The sequence below is a fragment of the Sminthopsis crassicaudata genome, chromosome 6 (genome assembly GCF_048593235.1).
Source record: "Sminthopsis crassicaudata isolate SCR6 chromosome 6, ASM4859323v1, whole genome shotgun sequence".
Lineage (NCBI taxonomy): Eukaryota > Metazoa > Chordata > Mammalia > Dasyuromorphia > Dasyuridae > Sminthopsis > Sminthopsis crassicaudata.
The window spans coordinates 251963495-251986673 of NC_133622.1; the positions used below are offsets into that span (position 1 = coordinate 251963495).

A 23179-nucleotide genomic window follows, 5' to 3' on the forward strand; every position below is an offset into this window, starting at 1 on the left:
AAGAGCTCAGTGCCTCTGGGGGACTGAAAGTGGGAGCTCTTGTGTACTAAAAAATCAATCTGGACTTTTGGGAATACAGTTTTGTATCTAATATTGGTGGGGAGGAAGAGAATATTGTCTCACAGGAACCATATTCAGTGGAACAGCTTCTTCAGAGCCCAGTTTAGGCTACAATAGGCTAGAGGAGCTTTCCAGGCCCGAGGAGGAGCAGCAGTACAAGGAATTGCTCATCTTGCATTTCAAATAGGACCAATGGCAAGATGGGTGATGTCCTGACTTACCAGTGAATTGGATTTAGGTGAGACGGAGTCACACAAAATAATTAACCAAACTCGCTGGTCCAGAGTCATCCAAGTCCGGTGATGAGACAAAATGACTGGAGGTGGGTTGGGAAGCAGTGGATGACCCCGGCGTCTTCAATGTTTGTCCAAACGACGCTTGCAGTGTGGCTCCTGGAACAAATCAGGAGAAGTTTGCATGTTGGGGCAGACCCCCTCCCCAACTCACTAATGGGTTTGAGGCCGGTTGGCTTCCCGCGGCCCGTCTGCAGAAGTGGTCTTCCATGCTCTTTTTAAGAGACACAGAGAATATTACTGTGCCCTGCCCAAATGCCACGATGCCTTTGCCAACCTTAGGGTCGCCCTGCCCTCGGATATGTTTGGAGACCAGACTGGCTCCTTGCTGCCCCACAAAAGACTTGGACAGGACTTAGAGGGAACTTGAACTCGGTTCCCTTTTCTGCTCCTGCTGACAAGCTAAAGGGAACCAAATGAGGATATCCAGGATAATACAGCATGCCTTAGGAAGACCAACGAAAGGAAGGAGGTTGCCTATTCTCAGGGAGTTCGGTTTCCTGATTGTTGCTCCCCACTTCACTTCTCCTGCCTTGAGTTACCATCAGAAAACGGGGTGGTTTGCCTTCATCTGCTCTTTTTACCCCAGCCATGGCAGATATGGCAGACAGTAGCTCCCAGAACCTGGAACAAATCTATAGTTCTTAGGCTCGTAGGATTAAGAGCTGGAAGGAATCTCAGATGTCATCTAATCTTATCTCTTTTTACAGAAAAGGAGACTGAGGATCAGTAAGATGAGGGACCTAGTCACAAAATCAGAGGCAGAATCAGCTTTCTCTATTCCACTGCCCCCCACACCCCACTTCCATATTTGTCCCCAGAGAGACGTGTGGAAAACACGGGAAAGAATGGATTTTGTGGGCATCTAGACACCAGGAGACAATGGGGGTCCAGTGGGAGGATGGGTAGATCTTCAGGATGCCTGGAGCAAAGACACCATTGGACTTAGGAGACACTATGTCTCCACTTGACACTGGTGACAAATGCCAGTTAATGGGCTTCTTATCCTGAGCCCAAAGGTCAGTGGAAGCCACAGCAAGAGGAGCTGGGATGACTCAGAATTGGTCCGGGAAGGTCTGGAGTATCTTTTTCCTCTGCAGGGGCCAGGTTGGGTCCCTTTGACAGAAAAAGATTCATTTGTTTTTTGCAAAGGGCTGGTGATGAGTTACAAACTGAGGGGGACCGATGTCCCCCCGAATTTTAGAAGGAACTGCCCCCTGAGGACACAGGAAGCACAGGACATGCTGGGAGCCTTCTCTTGTCATTGACAGGCTTTATATGTGTTTGGAGAATGTTATTGCTCATTAGCTGGTGTGGCTATTTGCCCAGTCCCCCCACTTCCTTCCCCTCCCAGGAGAGGGCCCTCCTAGTATAAAGTAAACACAACTTAGCAAAAACAAACCAGGGCATTAGCCTTGTCCGTATACAAATGTATACAAACATATACAAAATCCCCCAATATTGGTCCACCTCCTCCCCATTAGCAACAGCGAAAGATCCATCGACATGGACTCCATCCTCTGCTGTGGTTCCCTTCACCACTGTGGTAGTCTTGTATGTTTTTCTTCTGACTGCTTATTTTACTCTGCGTCAGTTCCTACAACTGCACGTTTCTCCTAATTCATTATGGTTCAGTAAGATTCAGTATATTCACGTACATCATCGACGTTAACATTTATGTGTCAAGCACTGTGCTAAGGGCTTTACAAATCTATCATTTGATCCTTACAATAACCCTGGGAAGCAGATGCTGTTATTATTCCTGTTTTACAGATGAGGAAATGGAGTCAAACAGTGGTTGAGTTACTTCGCAAACAGGTATTAAAGTATCTGAGGCTAGATTTGAACTCAAGACTTTTTTTTTGGATTTGTGAATCATCTGCTTGCAAAGGGGAGTTGTTGACAATATAATTCTGGCTACTGTAATATGAGTTGCCTGGATTTTCTGGGTAGAGGCAATGAGCCAGAGAGGTAAGAAGAAACTCCCACATCCCCACAGATTCACCATTATTACCACATAGGAAATGTCAACAAGCTCCAGAGAGGTAAGAACAAACCCCCCACATCCCCAGAGATTCACCATTATTGCCACATAGGAAATGTCAATAGGTTTCAGAGACGCAAGAAGAAACCCCAAATCCCCACAGATTCACCATTGTTGCCACATAGGAGATGTCAACAGGGCTCCATCAGGAAAATGGACTTCTGGACAATGCATCGGAGAGGTGTTCCCCGTGGTCAAGGAGTTCCTACTCTCTGGCAGTGTTCAATGGAAAACTAAAAGACCACTTGGGATGTTGAAATACTTTGTAAACAAAGTGCTATTCAAAGGCAGCTCATCATGTGTGTGTTTGTTGATGATTATGAGTCACAATAAAAAAAAGAAAAACCATTTTTAAGTAACCGCCCAAGGGTGCAGGGGGCTGCATTAGTCACTCTCCAAGGTCCTTCCAAAGAACTCTGAAATTTTGCCATTCAACGGTTCCAAAGGCTGGCAATGGGGAGATTTCCCAGAGATCCCCAGATCACAATCTCCCAGCCAGAAGGGATGTCATTGGTCACCATCTGGTCTAAGCCTCCCCTGAAAAGGCACCTGGCCTCAACGCCAGCCTTGACAACTGGTCACTCAATCTTTTCTCCAAGACTTCCAGTGAAACAAAGCAGCCCATTGCACTTTGGGACAGCGGTCACGATTAGGGAACGTCCTTACCTCAAGTCTAAATCTACTCTTTGCCAACTCTCGCTGGTGCTCTTTGTTTTGTCTTCTGGGTCGAGCAGAACTAATCCCGATCCTACAGAATAGCACTCCTCAGTCCCCACTATCAGATCCCCCCACATCCTCTCCTCTCCAGGCTGTTACTAGAGATGCTTTTGGATCTCTGTTTAAAATTCTGTTTTTGAAGGGCCAACATGCCATCGTCACTGACCCTCCGAGCATCAGTTCCTTCATCTGTAAAATGATGGAGACCATAATGGGTGGGCAGGACTCACTATAAAATTAAAACTTCTGGCAAAACTGGAAAGCAGAGGTTTAGTCCAGCTAACTACACCAAGACAGGCTCCAAATGGGCACATGACCCGCTTGTAAAAGGTCACTTAAAGGTTAATTTGTTTCTGTTGTTTGTCCTTCATTCTTGAAGAAGACCGTGAGGTCAGGGAGGTGACGCTATGACAAGCAGATGAGTTGGATTGAGGGGAGTTGGATAGTCACCAGCCTCACTTTCTCCTCCAGAACCATCTGGAGCTAGGGGAAAGATATAGATCCTGATGAAATCTGGGGTAGAGAAAATCAGAGGAGACCAAATGGACAATTCTGACTTTGGGCCAGAGACTTCTAGAAGCTGGTGGTATAGTTTCCCTAAAGAAGTGAGAGGGGCAGGAGGCAGCTAGACTTCTGACTGATCACACAATCTCCTTGAAGGCGAGGAGATAATTCATTTTTGCCCTTCCCCCTCCCTTCTCCCCCCCCCCCCCCGAGTTCCTAGCACTGTGCCTGGTACATAGCAAATGTAGGCACTTAATGTTTAAATTGATTCATGTTGGGGCTTTGAATAACCCAGGAATAATCCTGTTAACCGTGTGCTCTTCTCCTATTTAGTTGTATTAAATCATATGAAGAAAAAGGAACGATTAAGCAGGGAAGAGAGTTTGCCTGGTCCTTTCCCCACAGCCAGGAAGTTGGCGCAGTGAAAAACAACATTCAAGAATGAGTTCCTTTGTCCAGTCAATCAATTCCAAAACCCAAATCAGCCTCTTCATGTCATGCCCTCCGATCCTCAGGCGTCCCCCTGAGCATCTCCCTCACCCTTAGCCGCTCTTCTTGTCCCCATACCAGGTCCTAACCCCAAACAGGTCAACTCTAGACTGTCCTCTTGGATCCCCTTCTCATTTCACCCATTGCTCCCAGCCAAGCCTCAGCCTTGGATCCCCCATCACTCCCTCCCTTTGCTCCTACATACATGCTGCTGGATGAAGCTGGGGAAAGTCACACGACTGTTTTGAATAGATCCAATACACATTTTCCATAATCGATTGGGTTCTCACTGCTGCTCGGTAATCAAACTACACCACTTCTGTTAACTCATTATCCCACGGCTCTTCCAGACCTGCTCATCCCTCCTCACGTCTCCCATAGCTCCCCGACCCCCTCACCGAGGTCCTTGCTTCATATTTCGCAGAAAACATTGACTTTCTCCACTATCTCCCTCTTCTCTTCTCTCCACCCCTCACTCAGGTGTCTCTGCCATTTACTGCATCAATTCCGCTGAGTTAACTTCTTGTAAGATTACAGCCATCACAGTGAGTCCTTTTTATACCTTTTCAGAGTTCCTGCTCTCTTCAACTTTGTATTGGCTCAGCTGTACATCCGCCGCTTTTCCTTAAGAGAACACAGGTTCTTCCAGGTCAGAAGCCCATTCACTCTTTGTTTCTAGTTCCAGCATCCAGCATAAGGGAAGAAGGAAGAAAGAGAGGGAAGGAAGGAAAGGAGGAAAAGGACGAGGGAAGGAAAGACCAATTGGAGCTGATTCAAGTGTGAGCAGGGGGTAAAGGAACCTAGATGATTTAGACCAGGATCTGGCGATGGGAAGCCTGGAGAAGGCTAGACTTTGGGAGTACGCCATAGCCACCTGCAAGGACCTCAAGGATTGCTGTGAGGAAGACGGATTCATAGATTTGCTCAGATGGAGATAAGCTTTCCTTCCCATGGAAATCGCACCTCTCCTGGCTCTCACGCCATGCTTCTCTGGCCAAGGCCTTTCCCAGGACTGACTGCTTCTGTCACAGTCTTTTTTGGGACCCCATTATTGACAATCTCTGGGGAGATGGGATCCTACAATTAAGCCAATCCTCCATCTAGGTTCTGCCTTCTCTTCCCCAATATACCCTGGGCTTTCCTTCTAACCCTTATCCTGGAAAAAACATCCACCTCTCTGGACACTAACTCTAGCCTTCACTCATTTGCTCATTACTTCATTCACTCACTCATCCTTCATCCACTCATCCTTCCCTCATTAATTCACTATTTCATCCATTCATCCACTCATTACTTCATTCATTCACTCATCCTTCATCCACTCATCCTTCCCTCATTAATTCACTATTTCATCCATTCATCCACTCATTACTTCATTCATTCACTCATCCTTCATCCACTCATCCTTCCCTCATTAATTCACTATTTCATCCATCCATTCATTCATTACTTCACTCATCCATCATTCATCTACTCATACTTCCCTCATTCACTATTTCATCCATTCATTCACTCATTACTTCACTCATTCATCCTTCATCTGATCATACTTCATTAATTCATTATTTCATCCATCCATTCATTACTTCATTCATCCATCCTTCATCCACTCATACTTCCCTCATTAATTCACTATTTTATCCATCCATTCATTCATTACTTCATTCACTCATCCATCCTTCATTCACTCATACTTCCCTCATTAATTCACTATTTCATCCATTCATTCACTCATTACTTCATTCATCCACTCATCCTTCCCTCAATTCACTATTTCATCCATCCATTCATTCACTACTTCACTCATCCATCATTCATCTACTCATACTTCCCTCATTCACTATTTCATCCATTCATTCACTCATTACTTCACTCATTCATCCTTCATCTGATCATACTTCATTAATTCATTATTTCATCCATCCATTCATTCATTACTTCATTCATCCATCCTTCATCCACTCATACTTCCCTCATTAATTCACTATTTTATCCATCCATTCATTCATTACTTCATTCACTCATCCATCCTTCATTCACTCATACTTCCCTCATTAATTCACTATTTCATCCATTCATTCACTCATTACTTCATTCATCCACTCATCCTTCCCTCAATTCACTATTTCATCCATCCATTCATTCACTACTTCACTCATCCATCATTCATCTACTCATACTTCCCTCATTCACTATTTCATCCATTCATTCACTCATTACTTCACTCATTCATCCTTCATCTGATCATACTTCATTAATTCATTATTTCATCCATCCATTCATTCATTACTTCATTCATCCATCCTTCATCCACTCATACTTCCCTCATTAATTCACTATTTTATCCATCCATTCATTCATTACTTCACTCATCCATCCTTCATCCACTCATACTTCCCTCATTAATTCACTATTTCATCTATTCATTCACTCATTGCTTCATTCACTCACTCATCCTTCATCTGCTCATACTTCCCTCATTAATTCGCTCTTTGTTTCATCCGTTCATTCGCTCATTCACAATAGTACTGGCCTGGTACTCGGAAAGGACCATGAGCTAACATCCAGTTCCTGTTCCTCATTGACTCTGGGCGAATCCCTTTTTACCTCTCCGAGGTCAATTCTGCATCCATACAATAGAGATAAAGCATTATCAGAGGGCTGCGGGTGAGGAACAATGTCATGCCTACAGAGGGCTATAAAGATGTCAGCCATGATTCGTGTGTTCCACAAGAAATTATTAAGCACTTACTATCTGCAAGGTGGGCTGCTTGGTAATGGGGACGATACAACCAGTTTTTTTTTTTTTAATTAAAGCTGTTTATTTACAAAACACATGCATGGATAACTTTTCAGCATTGAAGCTTGTAAGACCTTGTATCCCCCCCCACCCCTTCCCCTAGATGGCGAATAATCTAATATATGTTAAACATGGACACAACTCTTAGTGCAGGGAGAGTGCGAGGGGGTGCAAAGGGGCAGGCTGCTTGAGCAGGGAGGCGACCCAGTGCCCAGAGCCCTAGTTGGGCCCCCTCCCTGCCAAGGAGAAGGCAGCCTGGGGCAGGATGGGGCAGCGGTGATCAGCTAGAGAGAAGCCCATGGAAAAGGAGGAGAGAGCCATTAGGGAGAGCTGCCGGTGGTTGCCTCTTGGTAGGTGGAAGACTGGGCAGACTCTCGGGGGACGATTGACGTGACCATTTGCTTCCGTAAGCTTCTGGATGGTCTGTGTCTCTTCAATCCGGAAATAAGCTTGCTGGGAGAGAGGTATAATATATTCCAGGAATATTTGTAACTGTTGAGACAGATAGTCCCTATGGGAAGAAAAAGACATCAGGCTGGCCTGGAAGGTCAGAGCAGAGCATGGGCCCCGACTCCCCCAGAGGGTCCCCCCAGCACTGACTTTCTGCCCTTCCTGTTCTAAGCCTCTCCCAGGTCTGTCTAGGTTCTAGGTCCCAAGACCTCATCCAGCTCAGATTGTCTAGGTTCTAGCTTCTAGGCCCCTTGCAGCTGTGACCTCTGGGCTTGGCTTTAAGGTCCCTCTCAGCTCTTACCCCTTACAAGTTTGTGTCCCTCGGGACCAACAGTGAGGAGATATCCCAAGGGCTGTGAGGGGGAGGCAGGATTGCCCTGGGTCCTCTCTGGCTCCCACCCGCCCTGAAGGCCCTAGGCCTAGCTCCAGTTCCCCCAGACCTGACCCTCACCAGCTGCAAAGAAGGTCAGGATGCTGATGCTCGAGAGGTAGAAGGGCCACTTGGGTTCGAAGTGCCAGCCTTCCTGGCTGAAGATATCCAGAACTTGCATCGAGAACAACATGAGGCACCCGAACAAGGCCAGTCCTAGTCCCAGACACCAAAGCAAGTGCACTTCCTGGGGAGCTGAGCACGAGCAGCTCCCATCCCGGGCCTGGGCCCCTCAGTCAGGCACTGGCGCCTCCCAAACCCCCTCCCCAGCCAGCCCTTCCTCAGCTAGAGCCAGGGACAGAAGCCCCTCCCAGAGGAGACACAGACACTTCTCAAGGAGCCTGAAGCCCCCCAGATTACAGGGGTGCCCAAGGCCCTCACCACCTCCCGGTCTCTTCCTGCTGGCCTGCTGCAATGTCTCGGGAAGGCTCCTGTCAGGAAGTAAATGTGTTACCTAAAAGAGACAGCTCACCCCTCCCCACTTCCGAACTCTTTCATGTGGCCCCCAAAACTGGGAAGGGGAGGAAGGGGGGAGTCTGAAGGGAGGTAGCTGGGCCCAAAGGCTCTGTTCTGGGCCACCTTCCCCCGTCTCACTCCCCACCTCCAGGAAAACAACAATAATAATGATAAATAGCTCATCTTTACTAACAGCCCTGAAAGGGAAGACGTACAAGATAAAATTCCTGCCCCCATTTTACAGGTGGACAAACTGAGTGTGTTAGCTATCTAGTGACTCTGAAAAAAGCCCTTTAATCTCTCTCGGCCTCCGTTTCCCCATCTGTAAAATGAGAATATTGGACTGGAATATCTCTAGGGTCTCTTCTAGCTCAAAAATCCTCTGAATACCAAATGCTGATAGGTAAACTGAGACTCAGAGAACTTCTGAGTGGTCAGCCAGTCCCTTTCTCTTTTCACATTTCATTCAAGTTCTCTGCTCCTGCTCTGGGACCCCCCAGGGTGTCAGGGTGGAAATGGGCTGGCCTTCCTGGCTCTCACAATTTCCCAGGGGCCTTCTATGACAGCTTTCCTGCAGGCCAGGAGGGAGTGGGGGAGCTTCGGGAACCTTTCTTGCCCACATGCCGGGCCATCCTTCCCCCCAGGGGTCGGGCCAGTCTTGGCCTCCCGTGCCTTACGGGGGCAGGGCCCAGATCTGGCTCCAGGCCCAGCTTTGCCACTAATGGGCTGGATGACCCAGAGCAAGTCACTTCTCTGCTTTAGGCCTCAGTTTCCTCAACTGCAAAATGGAAATAACAAGAGCTAACCAAGTGCTTTTACAAATATTCCCTCTATTTAAAATCCTCAGAACTGCTCCTATTTGTACAGATGAGGAAACTGAGGTCACAGCTAGAAAATGGCTAAGACTGCATTGAAATCCAAGTCTTCCTGATTCTGTTCAGCATACCACTTTGCTGCAGTGTGCCATTTCTAGTGAGCCATCCCCAAAGCAGGCCACCTGCACCCCACTTCCTCCTCCGACCCCCAAATGTGAACTCTGCTCCTGAAACCACTCTCGACTCCTTATTTTGCCAGAGCCAGCCTCCACCTCCCCTTCAGGTCCAACTCCTCAGCTCCAGCTCTCTAGCACATATTTATTGTCTTCTTGCTGCCCATGGAGTCTTGGTTGCCTGTATTTGTCATAATCCTTGGAACACAAGAAAAGCTTCAGTTCTCGGTCTCTCCGTCTCTGTCTCTGTCCCTGTCCCTGTCTCTCTCCTCTCCCTCCTTCCCTCCCTCTGTCTCTTTGTCACTGTCTCTGTGTCTGTCTCTGTCTCTTTCCCTCCCTCCCTGTGTCTGTCCTTCTGTCTCTCTCTGTCTCATCACTGTTTCTGTCTCTCTGTATCTATCTCTCTGTGTGTGTCTCTTTCTGTGTCTTATCTCTTTCCCTTCCTCCCTCCCTTTCTGTGTCTGTCCCTCTGTTTCTGGCTGTGTCTCTGTCTCTATGCCTTTCCCTCCTTTCTTCCCTTCCTCCTTCCCTCCCTTCCTCTCTCTCTCCATCCCCTTTTATCCATTTTATTGGTAAGGAAACTCAGATTCAATGACTTGCCCAGGGTCACACAGCTCTTAGGTAACTGGGGTGGAATTCAAGCCTAAGTGTGACTTCCACGGCCAGCACTCTAGCTCCCGCCTCTAGGCTGCTCGGCCCTCTTGGATGCCTCCCAGCTCCAGCCCTCCCTTCCACTATCCAAAACCTGAGATGTAGTTCGCGATGGAGAAGATAAAATCCAACTTGGAAATACGACTGAATATTCTTCGAAAGGAGCACATCATGGAGAGAATGAGGAGGGAAGTGAAGACCAGATTCAGAAACATGATCGCTCGAGAAAAGAAGATGTAAACTGTAAGAGAAACAGAAGCTGTCCCAGCGGTCCCCCAGCATTGAGGAAACACCTACTATATGCTGAGCATCCTACTAGGCACGGAGGACACAGAGAGACGGAAAGCAGTCAGCCCAGAAGAACGAGAAAACAAGTTCTAGAGAGGATGAACGGAATAATCTCAATGGAAGGCATGAGCATTAAAGAAGAACAGCAAAGGATTATTTAAAAAAAAATTCAATTGTATTTTATTTTTTAATTACATGTAAACATTCCTTTTTGTAACATTTTGAGTTGCAATTTTTTTCTCCTTCCCTTCCGTCCATCCCAATTCAGCAAACAATCTGATATAGATTATATGTGCATAATCATCTTAAACATATTTCTATATTAGTCATGTTGTGAAAGAAGAATCAGAACAAATGGGAAAGCCCATGAGAAGGGAAAAAACAAACAAACACAAAAAGAGGTGAAAATTGTATGCTTTGATTAGCATTCAGTTTCCGGAGTTCTCTCTCTGGCTGCAAATGGCATTTTTTATCCCGAGTCTATTGGAATTGTCTTGGATCACAGCATTGCTGAGAAGAACGAAACCTATCACAGTTGATCACCACATAATCTTGCTGTTACTGTGTACAATGATCTCCTGGTTCTGCTCACTTCACCTGTCAGTTCATATAAGTCTTTCCAGATTTTTCTGAAATAATCTTGCTCATTTCTTACAGAACAATAATATTCCATAATATTCATATACCACAACTTATTCAGCCATTCTCCAACTGATGGGCATCCATTCAATTTCCAGTTCCTTGTCACTACAAAAAGGGCCACTACAAACATTATTGCCCATGTGGGGCCTTTTTCCTCTTTTATAATTTCTTTGGGATACAGACCCACGAGTGACATTGATGGATCAAAGGGTACACACAGTTTGATAGCCCTTTGAGATAGTTCCAAATTGTTCCTCCAAATGGCTTGGGGATCAGTTCACAATTATACCAATAATGAATCAAGTGTTTCAGTTTTCCCACATCCCCTCCAACATTTATCATCTTTTCCTGTCATCTTAGCCAATCTGAGAAGTGTGAGGTGGAATCTCAGAATTTCATTTGCATTTCTCTAATCATTAATGATTTAGAGCAATTTTTTTCATCTGACTATTGTTGGCCTTGATTTCTTCATATGAAAAATTGTCTGTTCATATCCTTTGACAACTTATCATTTGGGGAATGACTTGTATTCTTATAAATTTGTTAGTTCTTTGTATCAGAAACATTAAATTTTTCCCCCAACTTTCTGCTTCCCTTCTAATCTCAGCTGCATTATTTTTGTTTTTGCAAAACTTTTTAATGCAATAAAAATGATCTATTTTGCATTTTATGTTCTCTAGTTCTTTGGCTATAAATTCCTGCCTTCTCCAGAGATCTGAGGTAAATTATCCCTTCTCCTAATTTGCTTATAGTATCAGTCTTTTTGTCTAAATCGTGAATCCATTTTGACCTTTTCTTGGTATATGGTGTGAGATACTGGTCTATGTTTAGTTTCTGACATACTGTTTTCCCCAGAAATTTTTGTCAGATAACGAATTCTTATCCCAGAAGCTGTTGTCTTTAGGTTTATCAAATACTAGGCAACTATCGTCATTATTATACCTACTCTATGCCAGTGATCCATCACTCTTATTTTTTTATCCACTATCAAATGGTTTTGTTAAGTGCCTCTTTATAATATACTTTTATGCTTGGTATAATTAGACCACCTTCTTTTGCATTTTTTTCAGTAATTCCCTTCATTTTCTTGCCCTTTTGTCCTTCCAGATGAATTTTTTCTACCTCTATATTTGCCAATTTGATTGATATGACACATAAGCAAATGAATTTTGGTAGGATTATCATTTTTATTATATTAACTTTGCCTACCCATAAACAATTGATATTTTCCCAGTTTTAAAAGATTTGACTTTGTGTGAAAAGTGTTTTATAATTGTTTTCACAAAGTTCTTGATTTTGTCTTGGTAGGCAGACCCCCAAATATCTCCATAAAATAGTCATTTAGACAAACATACATTTGGGATTCAAACTGGCCCATCAAAGATGTACTCTTTGCAGTAGAATTTGAATGCTTGGCAATTTAGGTCAAGAAAAACCTCAGCATCTAGTACTTTTTTGTGCTAGGGGATCTTCAGAATCTTCCTAAGACAATTCAAATGGGAACAATTCAGTTTCCTGGCATGACAATGGTTAGCTGTCCAGTTTCACAGGCCCAATGGTTCTGTAGACCTTCAGTTTTAGAGTCAATCTATTATCTTTCCTCACTTTCCTTGGAGCCTCCCAAGCACTCAACTAGTTCTGGCAATGTGTATGTTAATCTCATCGTCTTTGTGGCCATCCCTGGAAAATACACTGCCACATAGCATTCCGTATTTCTCCATTTTCTATAGGTGAGAGTTTTATGGATGGATGGCACAGTGCTGGCTGATTAAGAACCTATGTTTTCTTGGTGTTAGGCTAAAATAACACTAGCAGCAGAGATTTGATACATACTTAATTTAAATCTCAACTTCAGAGGTTGCATTCAGTGCACAATCATCTAGGAACAAAAAGTCAACTCTTCCTCCATTTTAATCTTGGTTTGTAAACTTTTCAAATTATCAGTGTGATAGCTGAACTTGCCTTTTTTGTCCTCCTTGAAGACATCTGATGTTGCAGAAAATCTCATAAAAAGGTTGGGAGCAAGTACACAAGACTTGTTTCAATTGCATTGGAGATTGGGGAAGCATAAGAACATCATCAATTATCCAGCACCCAGGCAAGAAATTCATCATGAAATGTGTTATAATGCTGATGAACTTCTCTGGGCAACCAGATTTTAACATAATTTTCCACAAGTCCTCACAACTAACAGTGTCAATGGTCTTGGTTAGATGGATGAATGTTGTGGATAGACTTCTGTTCTGTGTAGTGAGCTGTCGTCTCTAGAAGCTGCTGGATCGCTCTCTGGGAAGAGATCTGCTGTGTCTACTCAAATCTCTCAGACAGATTCTTCTTCCTGTAGTGAACCGTTGTCTCCGGGCAGTTGCTGTTAACTCTTGTCCAAAGAAGTGACTTCCCTTCCTGCAGAGAGCCCCGTCAGGCCTGATGTAATGCAGAGAGTCTTTCTCTTGAATCCTGGCTTTGAATCTCCTCCAGCTCTTATCCTTCTCCAGGCCGATCTGCTCTCTGCGCCCATTGCTGTCTCTTTTTATCCTCCCAGAGAATGGGCGTGGGATAATGCAAGGGCTTCTGGGAAGAACCACCCCAGCCAATGAGCTTTGCCCCCTCTATCAAGTCAACCTGAGTTCTCACCTTGTAATTGTCCAGAAAACCTGAATTCTCACCTTGTCACCATCCAGACAACCTCAGTTCTCACCTAGTAATCCCAACATCTCCCCCTTTCTTTTGATTTAGAACATAGGACAGTCATGACCTTGAAACATAAATCCATCAATATGGGAAGTATTACAGATAATTACATAAATTACATAAGCACATAGTAACATAGTAACATAGTAACATAACACATGCTAGAAGTATATAACATAATCATAATCAAATAATCATAAATTGAAAATTTATAAATGTCCATAAGTCCATTGTCCATTAGTCTCATCTTGTGTGAGGAAGTCCAATGATTCCTGCTGGTTTTTTAAAGTTCTTTAACAGTCTTCTTATTATCCATGCTCTTTCAGTGTCAGATGTTTCTTAGATCTTCTCCTTTATTTTGAGGTCTTTCTCTTTTTCTGTCTCTCTCTGGTGGACAAGGCGAATATGACTCGTTGGCACCCATCTGATTCCTTCTCCTGCTGAAGAAATACAAGCAAACCCTCTCTCCCAGGCAGTTAACCGCTTTCTAAATCTCTTCTCATCATCTGACAATTACATTGGAGTTGTTTGCACTGGGCACAGCCCTGTTGGTTTAAAAGGCCTGTATTCGAGCTGTCGTCTCCAGAAGCTGCTGGATCGCTCTCTGGGAAGAGATCTGCTGTGTCTACTCAAATCTCTCAGACAGATTCTTCTTCCTGTAACGAACCGTTGTCTCCAGGCAGTTGCTGTTAACTCTTGTCCAAAGAAGTGACTTCCCTTCCTGCAGAGAGCCCCGTCAAGCCTGATGTAATGCAGAAAGTCTTCCTCTTTCTCTGAGAGTCCTCTTCTTTTATTCTCCCAGAGAATGGGCGTGGGATAATGCAAGGGCTTCTGGGAAGAACCACCCCAGCCAATGAGCTTGCCCCCTCTATCAAGTCAACCTGAGTTCTCACCTTGTAATTGTCCAGAAAACCTGAATTCTCACCTTGTCACTGTCCAGACAACCTCAGTTCTCACTTAGTAATCCTAACATCTCCCCCTTTCTTTTGATTTAGAACATAGGACAGTCATGACCTTGAAACATAAATCCATCAATATGGGAAGTATTACAGATAATTACATAAATGACCTTGAAACATAAATCCATCAATATGGGAAGTATTACAGATAATTACATAAATTACATAAGCATATAGTAACATAGTAACATAACGTATGCTAGAAGTATATAACATAATCAAATAATCATAAATTGAAAATTTATAAATGTCCATAAGTCCATTGTCCATTAGTCTCATCTTGTGTGAGGAAGTCCAATGATTCCTGCTGATTTTAAAGTTCTTTAACAGTCTTTTTATTATCCATGCTCTTTCGGTGTAAGATGTTTCTTAGATCTTCTCCTTTATTTTGAGGTCTTTCTCTTTTTCTGTCTCTCTCTGGTGGACAAGGCGAATATGACTCGTTGGCACCCATCTGATTCCTTCTCCTGCTGAAGAAATACAAGCAAACCCTCTCTCCCAGGCAGTTAACCTATCTAATTACCTTCTATTTACCACTTTCTAAATCTCTTCTCATCATCTGACAATTACATTGGAGTTGTTTGCACTGGGCACAGCCCTGTTGGTTTAAAAGGCCTGTATTCTCCCCAAGTGTAATCCATTTTTGCAATCTGATTACCTTTTGACTGACTTATCAGGTAATCCCTTTCTGCCATGTGATTGCTTCTCTGCTGATTGATTAAATCAGAGTCCTGGCCTTCTAAAGGTTCTTTGGGTGTAACATCAGCTGCCATCATGCCCCAAGTCTTTTTTGTCTGGGGCCCTGGACCTGGGCCCCTCATCCCATTTCCCTGAATTATTCTACACTCTGATGCCCAATGGAGTCCTCTGTTGCATTTTGGACATGGGGTTTTAGGTCTTCTTTCACCCTGTCTTCTCACTGTATCTCCATACCTACACTGAGCTCTTAGATGCCCAATTTTTCCACATTGAAAACATCGCCGAGTTTCTCTAGAAGTCCCTTGCCAGGAGGGACCCTGTCTTTCCACATTCATCATTGTCCGGGTGTAAAAAGCATTTGTTCCCACTGTAGCACAGCGTCTTATGATCTCCTCTAAAGGAGCATCTTTGTCTAATCCCCATATAATTCTTTTGCAAATCTCATTGGCATTTTCCTTAGCCAGATGTCTGGTCATTATTTCTGTAGCTGAATTTTCTCCAATAGTTCTTTTGACAGCAGTTTGCAAACGTCCCACAAAATCTGCAAAAGGTTCATTGGGACCTTGCTGTATTTTAGTGAAAGCCTCTCCACGATCTTTCTGTCCAGGAAGGACACCCCAAGCTTTTATTGCAGCCTTAGCAATTTGTTCATATATTGTCATGGTATAATCAGTCTGTTCTGAATTCTCTCCATACCGACCTTCACCAGCCAAGTGCTCAAAAGTGAATTGTGTGTTAACTCCTATTTCCAAATTGCATCTGACTTGAATTTTACATAATTCATGAAATTCCGAAAGCCATAATAAATTTTCTCCAGGTTCCAGGCATATCCTTGCTATGGATTTCCAATCATTCGGGGTTAGGACTTCATAAGACAAACCATCTAGTAACATTTTAACATAAGCTGATGTAGCCCCATAAAGGGTACAACCTTTTTTCAAATCCTTAATTTTATTCAAATCTAAAGGTGCATATCTTCTCCTTTTTTTACCTACAGAGTCAGTATTTTCAATCACAGGATATGCATGTATAAAATCACTTATATCCTGTCCTTCTCTCTTAGCTTTAACCAATGCTTTTTCTAATCTTGTCATAGGCTTAGGCTGCTTCACAGGCAATTCTGTTTGTGTTTCTGCCTCTTCCTCTCCTCCTTCTTGCTCCACCCATGAAGGGTTAATTGAGGGAGGAGATGGGAGGTGCTCCTGTTGCTCAGAATTGTACTTAACTTCATTGTTATCTGATTCATCCTTTTCACCTAGTTTAGTTGACACCTCCCCATTTTGCTCCTTCATCTCTTCCTTTAGAATAACATTTTTTAAAGCCATTTGGATTAAATTGTAGGTATGAATTGTATCTTTGGAAACTGAGTTTGGTCTGGAACCAAAGGGCAAAATGTCACAAAGACAATTGTAGTGTTCACCTAATTGCTCTCCTACTAATTCCCATTCATCTGGATCCAATTCTTCTTCCAGAGAAAAAGAAGGACATATAACCTTCACAGTTCTTAAAAGTTCAGTAATCTCCTCTAAAATTATAATCAATCCTTGGCTTTTCATAACCTTGATGATGCTCTCTAAACATTTTCCTTGAACAGAAGGTGTTTGCCCCATTTCACTATAAGAGATTCCTGGTTTAGCCCTTAACAAGTTAAGTTCCTTATTTATCTATTAGCACGCTCACTTAATCTTTAACAAAGTTTCCTTGTTACTCACGGTTCTGGGTCAGAGAGACTGAGATCTAGATCGGAAGCTTTTCCACTGGAATCAGGACCGTGTCTGTCCCTGTTCGGGCGCCAAATTGCGAAGGTCTGGTCTAGCTCCTCTTGTCAGAATAAGCAAAAGTCCTTGCCCCACGTTGGGCGCCAATTGTAGCGAGCTGTCGTCTCCAGAAGCTGCTGGATCGCTCTCTGGGAAGAGATCTGCTGTGTCTACTCAAATCTCTCAGACAGATTCTTCTTCCTGTAACGAACCGTTGTCTCCAGGCAGTTGCTGTTAACTCTTGTCCAAAGAAGTGACTTCCCTTCCTGCAGAGAGCCCCGTCAAGCCTGATGTAATGCAGAAAGTCTTCCTCTTTCTCTGAGAGTCCTCTTCTTTTATTCTCCCAGAGAATGGGCGTGGGATAATGCAAGGGCTTCTGGGAAGAACCACCCCAGCCAATGAGCTTGCCCCCTCTATCAAGTCAACCTGAGTTCTCACCTTGTAATTGTCCAGAAAACCTGAATTCTCACCTTGTCACTGTCCAGACAACCTCAGTTCTCACTTAGTAATCCTAACAGTTCTGCTCCTGGCATTTCTCCTGGAATTGTATCAACTGCTCCTTAGGCCTTTCTGAAGTTCTTGGATAGGTAATTAATCCTTCAGGTCAAGGATCAGCCTTTCAAGGAGAACTCTGCTAAGAATTTTGCCAGCAATGACTAAGAGAGAGCTCCCTCTCCCCACCCTGCTTGTCACAGAAAAACTTATTTTTCTTTTATGGAGAGGGACAATGGAGGCGTCCTTCAACTCCTGGGGGATAACCTCTTCTTGCCATATAGCCCAGAAAATTTCAGTTAGCTTTTCCATGAGTAGTGGACCCCTGCCAGATAGATCTGTGTTGGAATGGAATCAGCACCAAGGGCTTTGCCACACAAGAGGATCCTACTAGTATTCAGAGTCTCTTCTTCAGTTGGAAGGTCAGCTAAAGAGGTGTTGATTTCAACCTTAGGTAGTAGGGTGATGGCTTTAGCCATTGATTGTGATGGTCCATTGAAAACACTGTGGGATTCTTTAGCCCATCCCTCCAGAATTGTGTTCTTATCACTAATCAATGTATCTTTGCACTATCAGTCTTTGGCCCATAAATAGCCTTTGGGGCATCATAAAAGTGCTTTGGATTGTCAACATCAGCATAAAACGGAATTTCATTTGCCTTCTTACTCATCAGAGAATCCTGCATCTCTCTAAGCTTTAATTGTATTTTTTAAAAATAGCATTTTATTTTCAAACATGTGTAAAGATAGCTTTCAATATTTTTGTAAGACTGTGTTCCAGATTTTTCTCCCTCCTCCCTTACCTTGCTCCTTTCCTGGACAGCAAGCAATCGGATTTAGATTAAATATATGCAATTCTTTTAAACATACTTTCATATTTGTTGCATATGTTGCTGCACCTTACTTTTGATGGAGTTAAATAGTGCCTTCTTAGAGTTGGATGAACTGTATTGCTGGGAAATCCTTTGGAGTCTTCATTTCTGAATTTCCCTATCATTTTTGTGAAACCAATCTTGATATTTGTGAGTATTCTGACCCAAATGAATAAATGTGGTGCTGAATACCAAATCTCTGAAAGTTGCCCACTTCTTTTCTGCTCCAACCGTGGACTGGCTCAGCTTTCCCTTCATTAGCAAAGAATTGTTCCTGCTTGGAAAAGCTCTCCAATATGTTGACATTAAGTCTTCTGTAGTCGACTTACCTTCTCTCCATTCTTGTTGAATACAAATATTTCATTTGCAGAGAATAAGTCTGTGATTGGTTCAGCACTCTGCGCCACATATTGCCTTCATCACTCTCACATCCCGTCAGTTTCTTCTCCTTACAATGACAAGTCTCTTGCCAGAAGTAAAAGTACATCCATGAAGTTTTATTGTGTTTAGGTAAATGGAAGATGATATTGGTCATGAGAAGGTCATGAGATGCACACATTTCAGTAGTGACCATTGCCGTTCTCACCCTAATCTTCCCTGCCATGTCTGACAGTCTGAAAGTTACTCAAAATTACAAACTTGTCCTTTTTAGGCACATGATAATGGGGGTTTCCAGGTCTTTGTACAATTTTTCTTTGACCTCATCAAGGTTTGTCATGGTGAGAGCATACATACTGATGATCCTTTCCTATAAGTGGCAATAGCACTATCATGAGCCTCTCATCCACTCCATACAAGCTTGTTGACTAGATTAGTTATGATTATAAGACCTCCATCAGCTTAATGGTGCTGCCCAGAAAAATGTGTATCCATCTATAACTTTGGAAAACTGGGCTTCATTTGTCAGCTTTGTTTCACTCAGGACTGCTATTGGGATTCAAAACCTATTGAGTTATCTTGCAGCGAGAGCTATTGGTTTATCAGGTCTACTGGATTTTGTGTTATACATAAGTGTCACACATTCCAGATACAGAGAGTGAATGGAATCATCACTACATATGTTTTTGTATTTTGGGGGGTATATTTCAACCACAGAGTGGGATTTCCTGCCTGTTGCAGTAAATAGACCAAGGCTGGGTAAGCAGATATTTTTGGGGAACAGCTGGGTGGTACAATGGTTGGAGCACCAGACCTGAAATCAGGAAGACCTGAGTTCAAATCTGATCTCAGACACTTAACACTTCCTAGCTGTGTGTCCCTGGGCAAGTCACTTAACCCCAACTGCCTCAGCAAATTTAAAAACAAAACAAAACAACAACAAAAAAAACAGCTTTTCTAGCCCCATCCTCAAATCAGGAGGTGAGTATTGAGGTCCTTAAAAGGCCACTCAATGAGAAGATGACCTTATAGCCTGGGTTTCCCATGTGCAGTGCATCCATACCTGCTGCTTTGTCACAGGACTTTGAGATAGGTAAAAATGGTAAAATTGTACAGGTGATGTCTTTTGGGTTTGACTCAATAAATTAGCTTTAAGTGAGACAGAGTTGTTGGAAGTTCTATTCCACAGTCATCACAGTGGCAGGAAACTCAGGAGGGCTGCGGATAGCTCAGAATACAGTGGCTGGCTCTGGTATCTGAGGTCTAATCAACTCCAAGTGCTCCCTAGCACCTGCTTCAGCTACATAGCCATCACACCAGATTGTTCTCATCTGCCCATTCCACCAGGGGAAGCTGTCACAGGCTTGGAAGGGTAAATACCCTCCAAATACCCTCCAACTTAGAAGAGAGTTGGAGACCCCTTGCTTACCTTTGTAAGGGCCCTTTAAATGGGCAGGCACAGCGCAACAGGAGATTTGAGTGGCCCAGAAGTATTCTCTGTGGATATAGGACTGCCCTGTGGGTGGGATCCTGGCCATACTGAGATAGCTTCGTAATGGGTGACAACTCTCTCACTGGTTGGCTGTGTGTGTGACCTCACAGACCCTTTATAAGCCCACTGCAGACAGCAGTCGCTCTCTTTAACCTGGCTCCCTAGCCTGGAGTAGCCAAGCCAAGCCGATGGATAGCGGAGAGAGGTAAGAAGTTTGGTAGTGAACACGTGGGTCTTCAGACCAGGTGTTCACTAGGAAGCTGACAAGTCAGGGAATTATGTGAGTAGGTATAGTAAAGGCTTTTAAGATTACACGTGGCTGTTCTTGAGCGCGCTACCGGTTATTAAACTATAGATTCAAGAAATCATGGCCAGAGACCTTTGAAGGCCTCAGAGGAGGCGAGCCGGGTAGAGTTGACACTGCAAAGGTCAGTGGTCAAAGGTGCTCTGTTGGGCATAGGATAGACTAGTAATTGTAACTGCCAGGAGGGCATGTTACATACCTTCAACCTGCCTTAGCCCATCTTCTGAGATGGTTTACCAGAGTGTGACTTCTGTGCATACTATACCTTCTTGGAGACACAGAGGAGAGTAAGGTGATTGGTTGGACCCCAAACTGGATGAAAGGAGCCCCCATCAGAGATATCAGTCTTTTCTGAGTAGCCCACACCCCAACTCTTCCACTGCCAAGCTGAATGTCTTTGAAAAAGTTCCTTTCCAAGCTGGCCCAAGCCCCTCATTCTAAGAGGACCCCAACCCCCAGCTCCTGGGGAAGTGACTTGCCCAAACCTTCTCTCCCTTGGGGTAGAACCATTTGGCTTACCTGACATAGTATAAGGAACCGAGCACTGGAAACAATTGTCCCAGAGAGCAACGCTTATGGTCGTTTTGTTCTTTAAATTTATCCGGTTGTGTTTCAGAATGACCCACGTGGGATGGTTGGTGACCAAAAGCATGATAATCCAGCTCACTGTGGTGAGAATAACAGCCATGAACCTCATGCTCAACAGATTCCTCTTGGTAATGTGATATTGGACTTGAACGGCGTAATTGAGAGGAGCCTCCGTCAATGAAATCTTCTGGTCTGGCTTCTCCTTGGGTATGTGGGCCTTGATCTCCATTTTCTCTCAGAGCCAATCCCCACCCCAAGTCCCTCAGTACTCAAATTTAGCCTATTCACCCCAGTGAGTCATCCAACTGTGCCCCCTTAAAACAGCCTCACTGCCATCCCTGCTAAGGGACCAGTCCACACAGTGGCAACCAATCTGCCCCGACTGCCTGAAGTCAGTGAGATTCCTGGGAGAACTGAAGAGGAAGCCCTGCTTCCCTCCCCAGAGGCGCCCCCAAAGAGGGCCTTGTTCCTCTTCCTAGGGGCTAAGTTATTAACACAGGAGGGTCCCTGGGCCCTGATCAGCTGTGACCATGCCTCGGAGTTCCCCTGAGGGCCTCTTGTGATAACATTGTCCCCAGATCTATCTCTTACAGTTAATTCCAACTGTCACGGAACTTTGGTCTACTTCCCTCCCTACTTCCCAATACATTTTTTAAAAATAAAAATACATGCATAGAGAGTTTTCAACATTCACCCTTGCAAAACCTTTATGTTCTAAATTTTCTCCCTCCCTTCCTCCCCTAGATGGCAAGTAATCCATTACAGGTTAAACATGAGCAATTCTATACATATTAGAAATGCACAAGAAAAATCAGATCAAAAAGGGAAAAAAATGAGAAAAAAAAAGTAAGCGAACAACAACAAAAAGAGTGAAGATGCTAGGTTGTGATCCCTGACAGCGCTCTCTCTGGGTGCAAATGGCTCTCTCCTTCCCAAGTCCATTAGAATTGCCCTGAATCATCTCATTGTTGAAAAGATCCACATCCATCAGAGTTGATCATCGTATAACCTTGTTCCCATGTACAAGGATCTCCTCAGCAAGATCTCCTCAAGGATTTTACTCAGCATCAGTTCATGTAGGACTCTCCTGGCCTCTCTGAAATCATCCTGCTGATAATTTCTTATAAACAATAATATTCCATTATTGCTCTGTAAGAAATGACCAGCAGGAGGAATACAGAGAGGCTTGGAGAGACTTAAATCAACTGATGCTGAGTGAAACGAGCAGAACTAGGAGATCATTATACACTTCAACAACAATAACTGTATGAGGATGTATTCTGATGGAAGTGGAAATCTTCAACAAAGAGACGATCTAATTCAGTTCCAGTTGATCAATGATGGACAGAAACAGCTACACCCAGAGAAAGAACACTAGGAAATGAGTGTAAAATGTTTGCGCTATTGTCTTTCTACCCAGATTACTTATACCTTCGGAATCCAATTCTTATCGTGCAACAAGAAATTCGGTTCTGCACACATAGATTGTATCTAGGGTATCTGTAACACATTTAACATGATTGGGATTGCCTGTCATCTAAGGGAGGGAGTAGAGGGAGAGAGGGGAAAATTTGGAAAAGTGAATACAAGGGATAATGTTGTAAAAAAAAATTACCCATGCATATGTACTGTCAAAAAATTATAATTATAAAATTAATTTTAAAAAGATGAAAAAAAGATAATTTAAAAATTTAAAAATTCAACCTCAATTTAAAAAAAAATAATATTCCATAACATTCATATCCCATATTGATGGGCATCCACTGAGTTTCCAGTTTTTTGCCATTACAAAAAGAGCTGCCACAAACATGTTTGCACATGTGAGTCCCTTTCCCTTCTTTATGATCTCTTTGGGACACAGACCCAGATGAGACACTGCTGGATCAAAGGGTATTGCATAGCATGATGGCCCTTTGGGCCAAATTGCTCTCTAGAAAGTTGTATCAGTTCACAACTCCACCAACTGTGCATTAGTGTCCCAGTTTTCCCACAACGCCTCCAACCTTATCTTTTCCCATCATCTTAGCCAATCTGAGAGATGTGTCTCAGAGTGGTCTTGATTTGTATTTCTCTGATCAATACTGATTTAAAGCATTTTTTTCATATGACTAGAAATAGTTTTAATTTCTTCATCTG

At 43.6% G+C, this 23179-nt stretch overlaps 1 protein-coding gene across 1 annotated transcript; it reads right to left on the bottom strand.

Moving 5' to 3' along the window:
- Window positions 1-6903: 6903 nt before the first annotated feature.
- LOC141545372 (uncharacterized) lies at window positions 6904-21620 on the bottom strand. The gene is made up of 4 exons (XM_074272359.1): window positions 20975-21620; window positions 9977-10123; window positions 7809-7943; window positions 6904-7418 (listed from the first exon to the last, which is right to left on the bottom strand). The coding sequence occupies exons 1-4, from the start codon at window positions 21270-21272 to the stop codon at window positions 7228-7230; spliced, it is 771 nt and encodes a 256-aa protein (XP_074128460.1). The 5' UTR covers window positions 21273-21620; the 3' UTR covers window positions 6904-7227.
- Window positions 21621-23179: the final 1559 nt, after the last annotated feature.

Bases quoted from the DNA above. Each gene is read 5' to 3' on its own strand.
- LOC141545372 (XM_074272359.1), bottom strand. From the start codon at position 21,272: ATGGAGATCAAGGCCCACATACCCAAGGAGAAGCCAGACCAGAAGATT. The intron at 10,124-20,974 runs GTAAGCCAAATG...TTTCTCTTACAG, and splicing joins GGTTCCTTATACTATGTCAG to TTTACATCTTCTTTTCTCGA. The intron at 7,419-7,808 runs GTGAGGGTCAGG...TTCTTCCCATAG, and splicing joins CCTGACCTTCTTTGCAGCTG to GGACTATCTGTCTCAACAGT.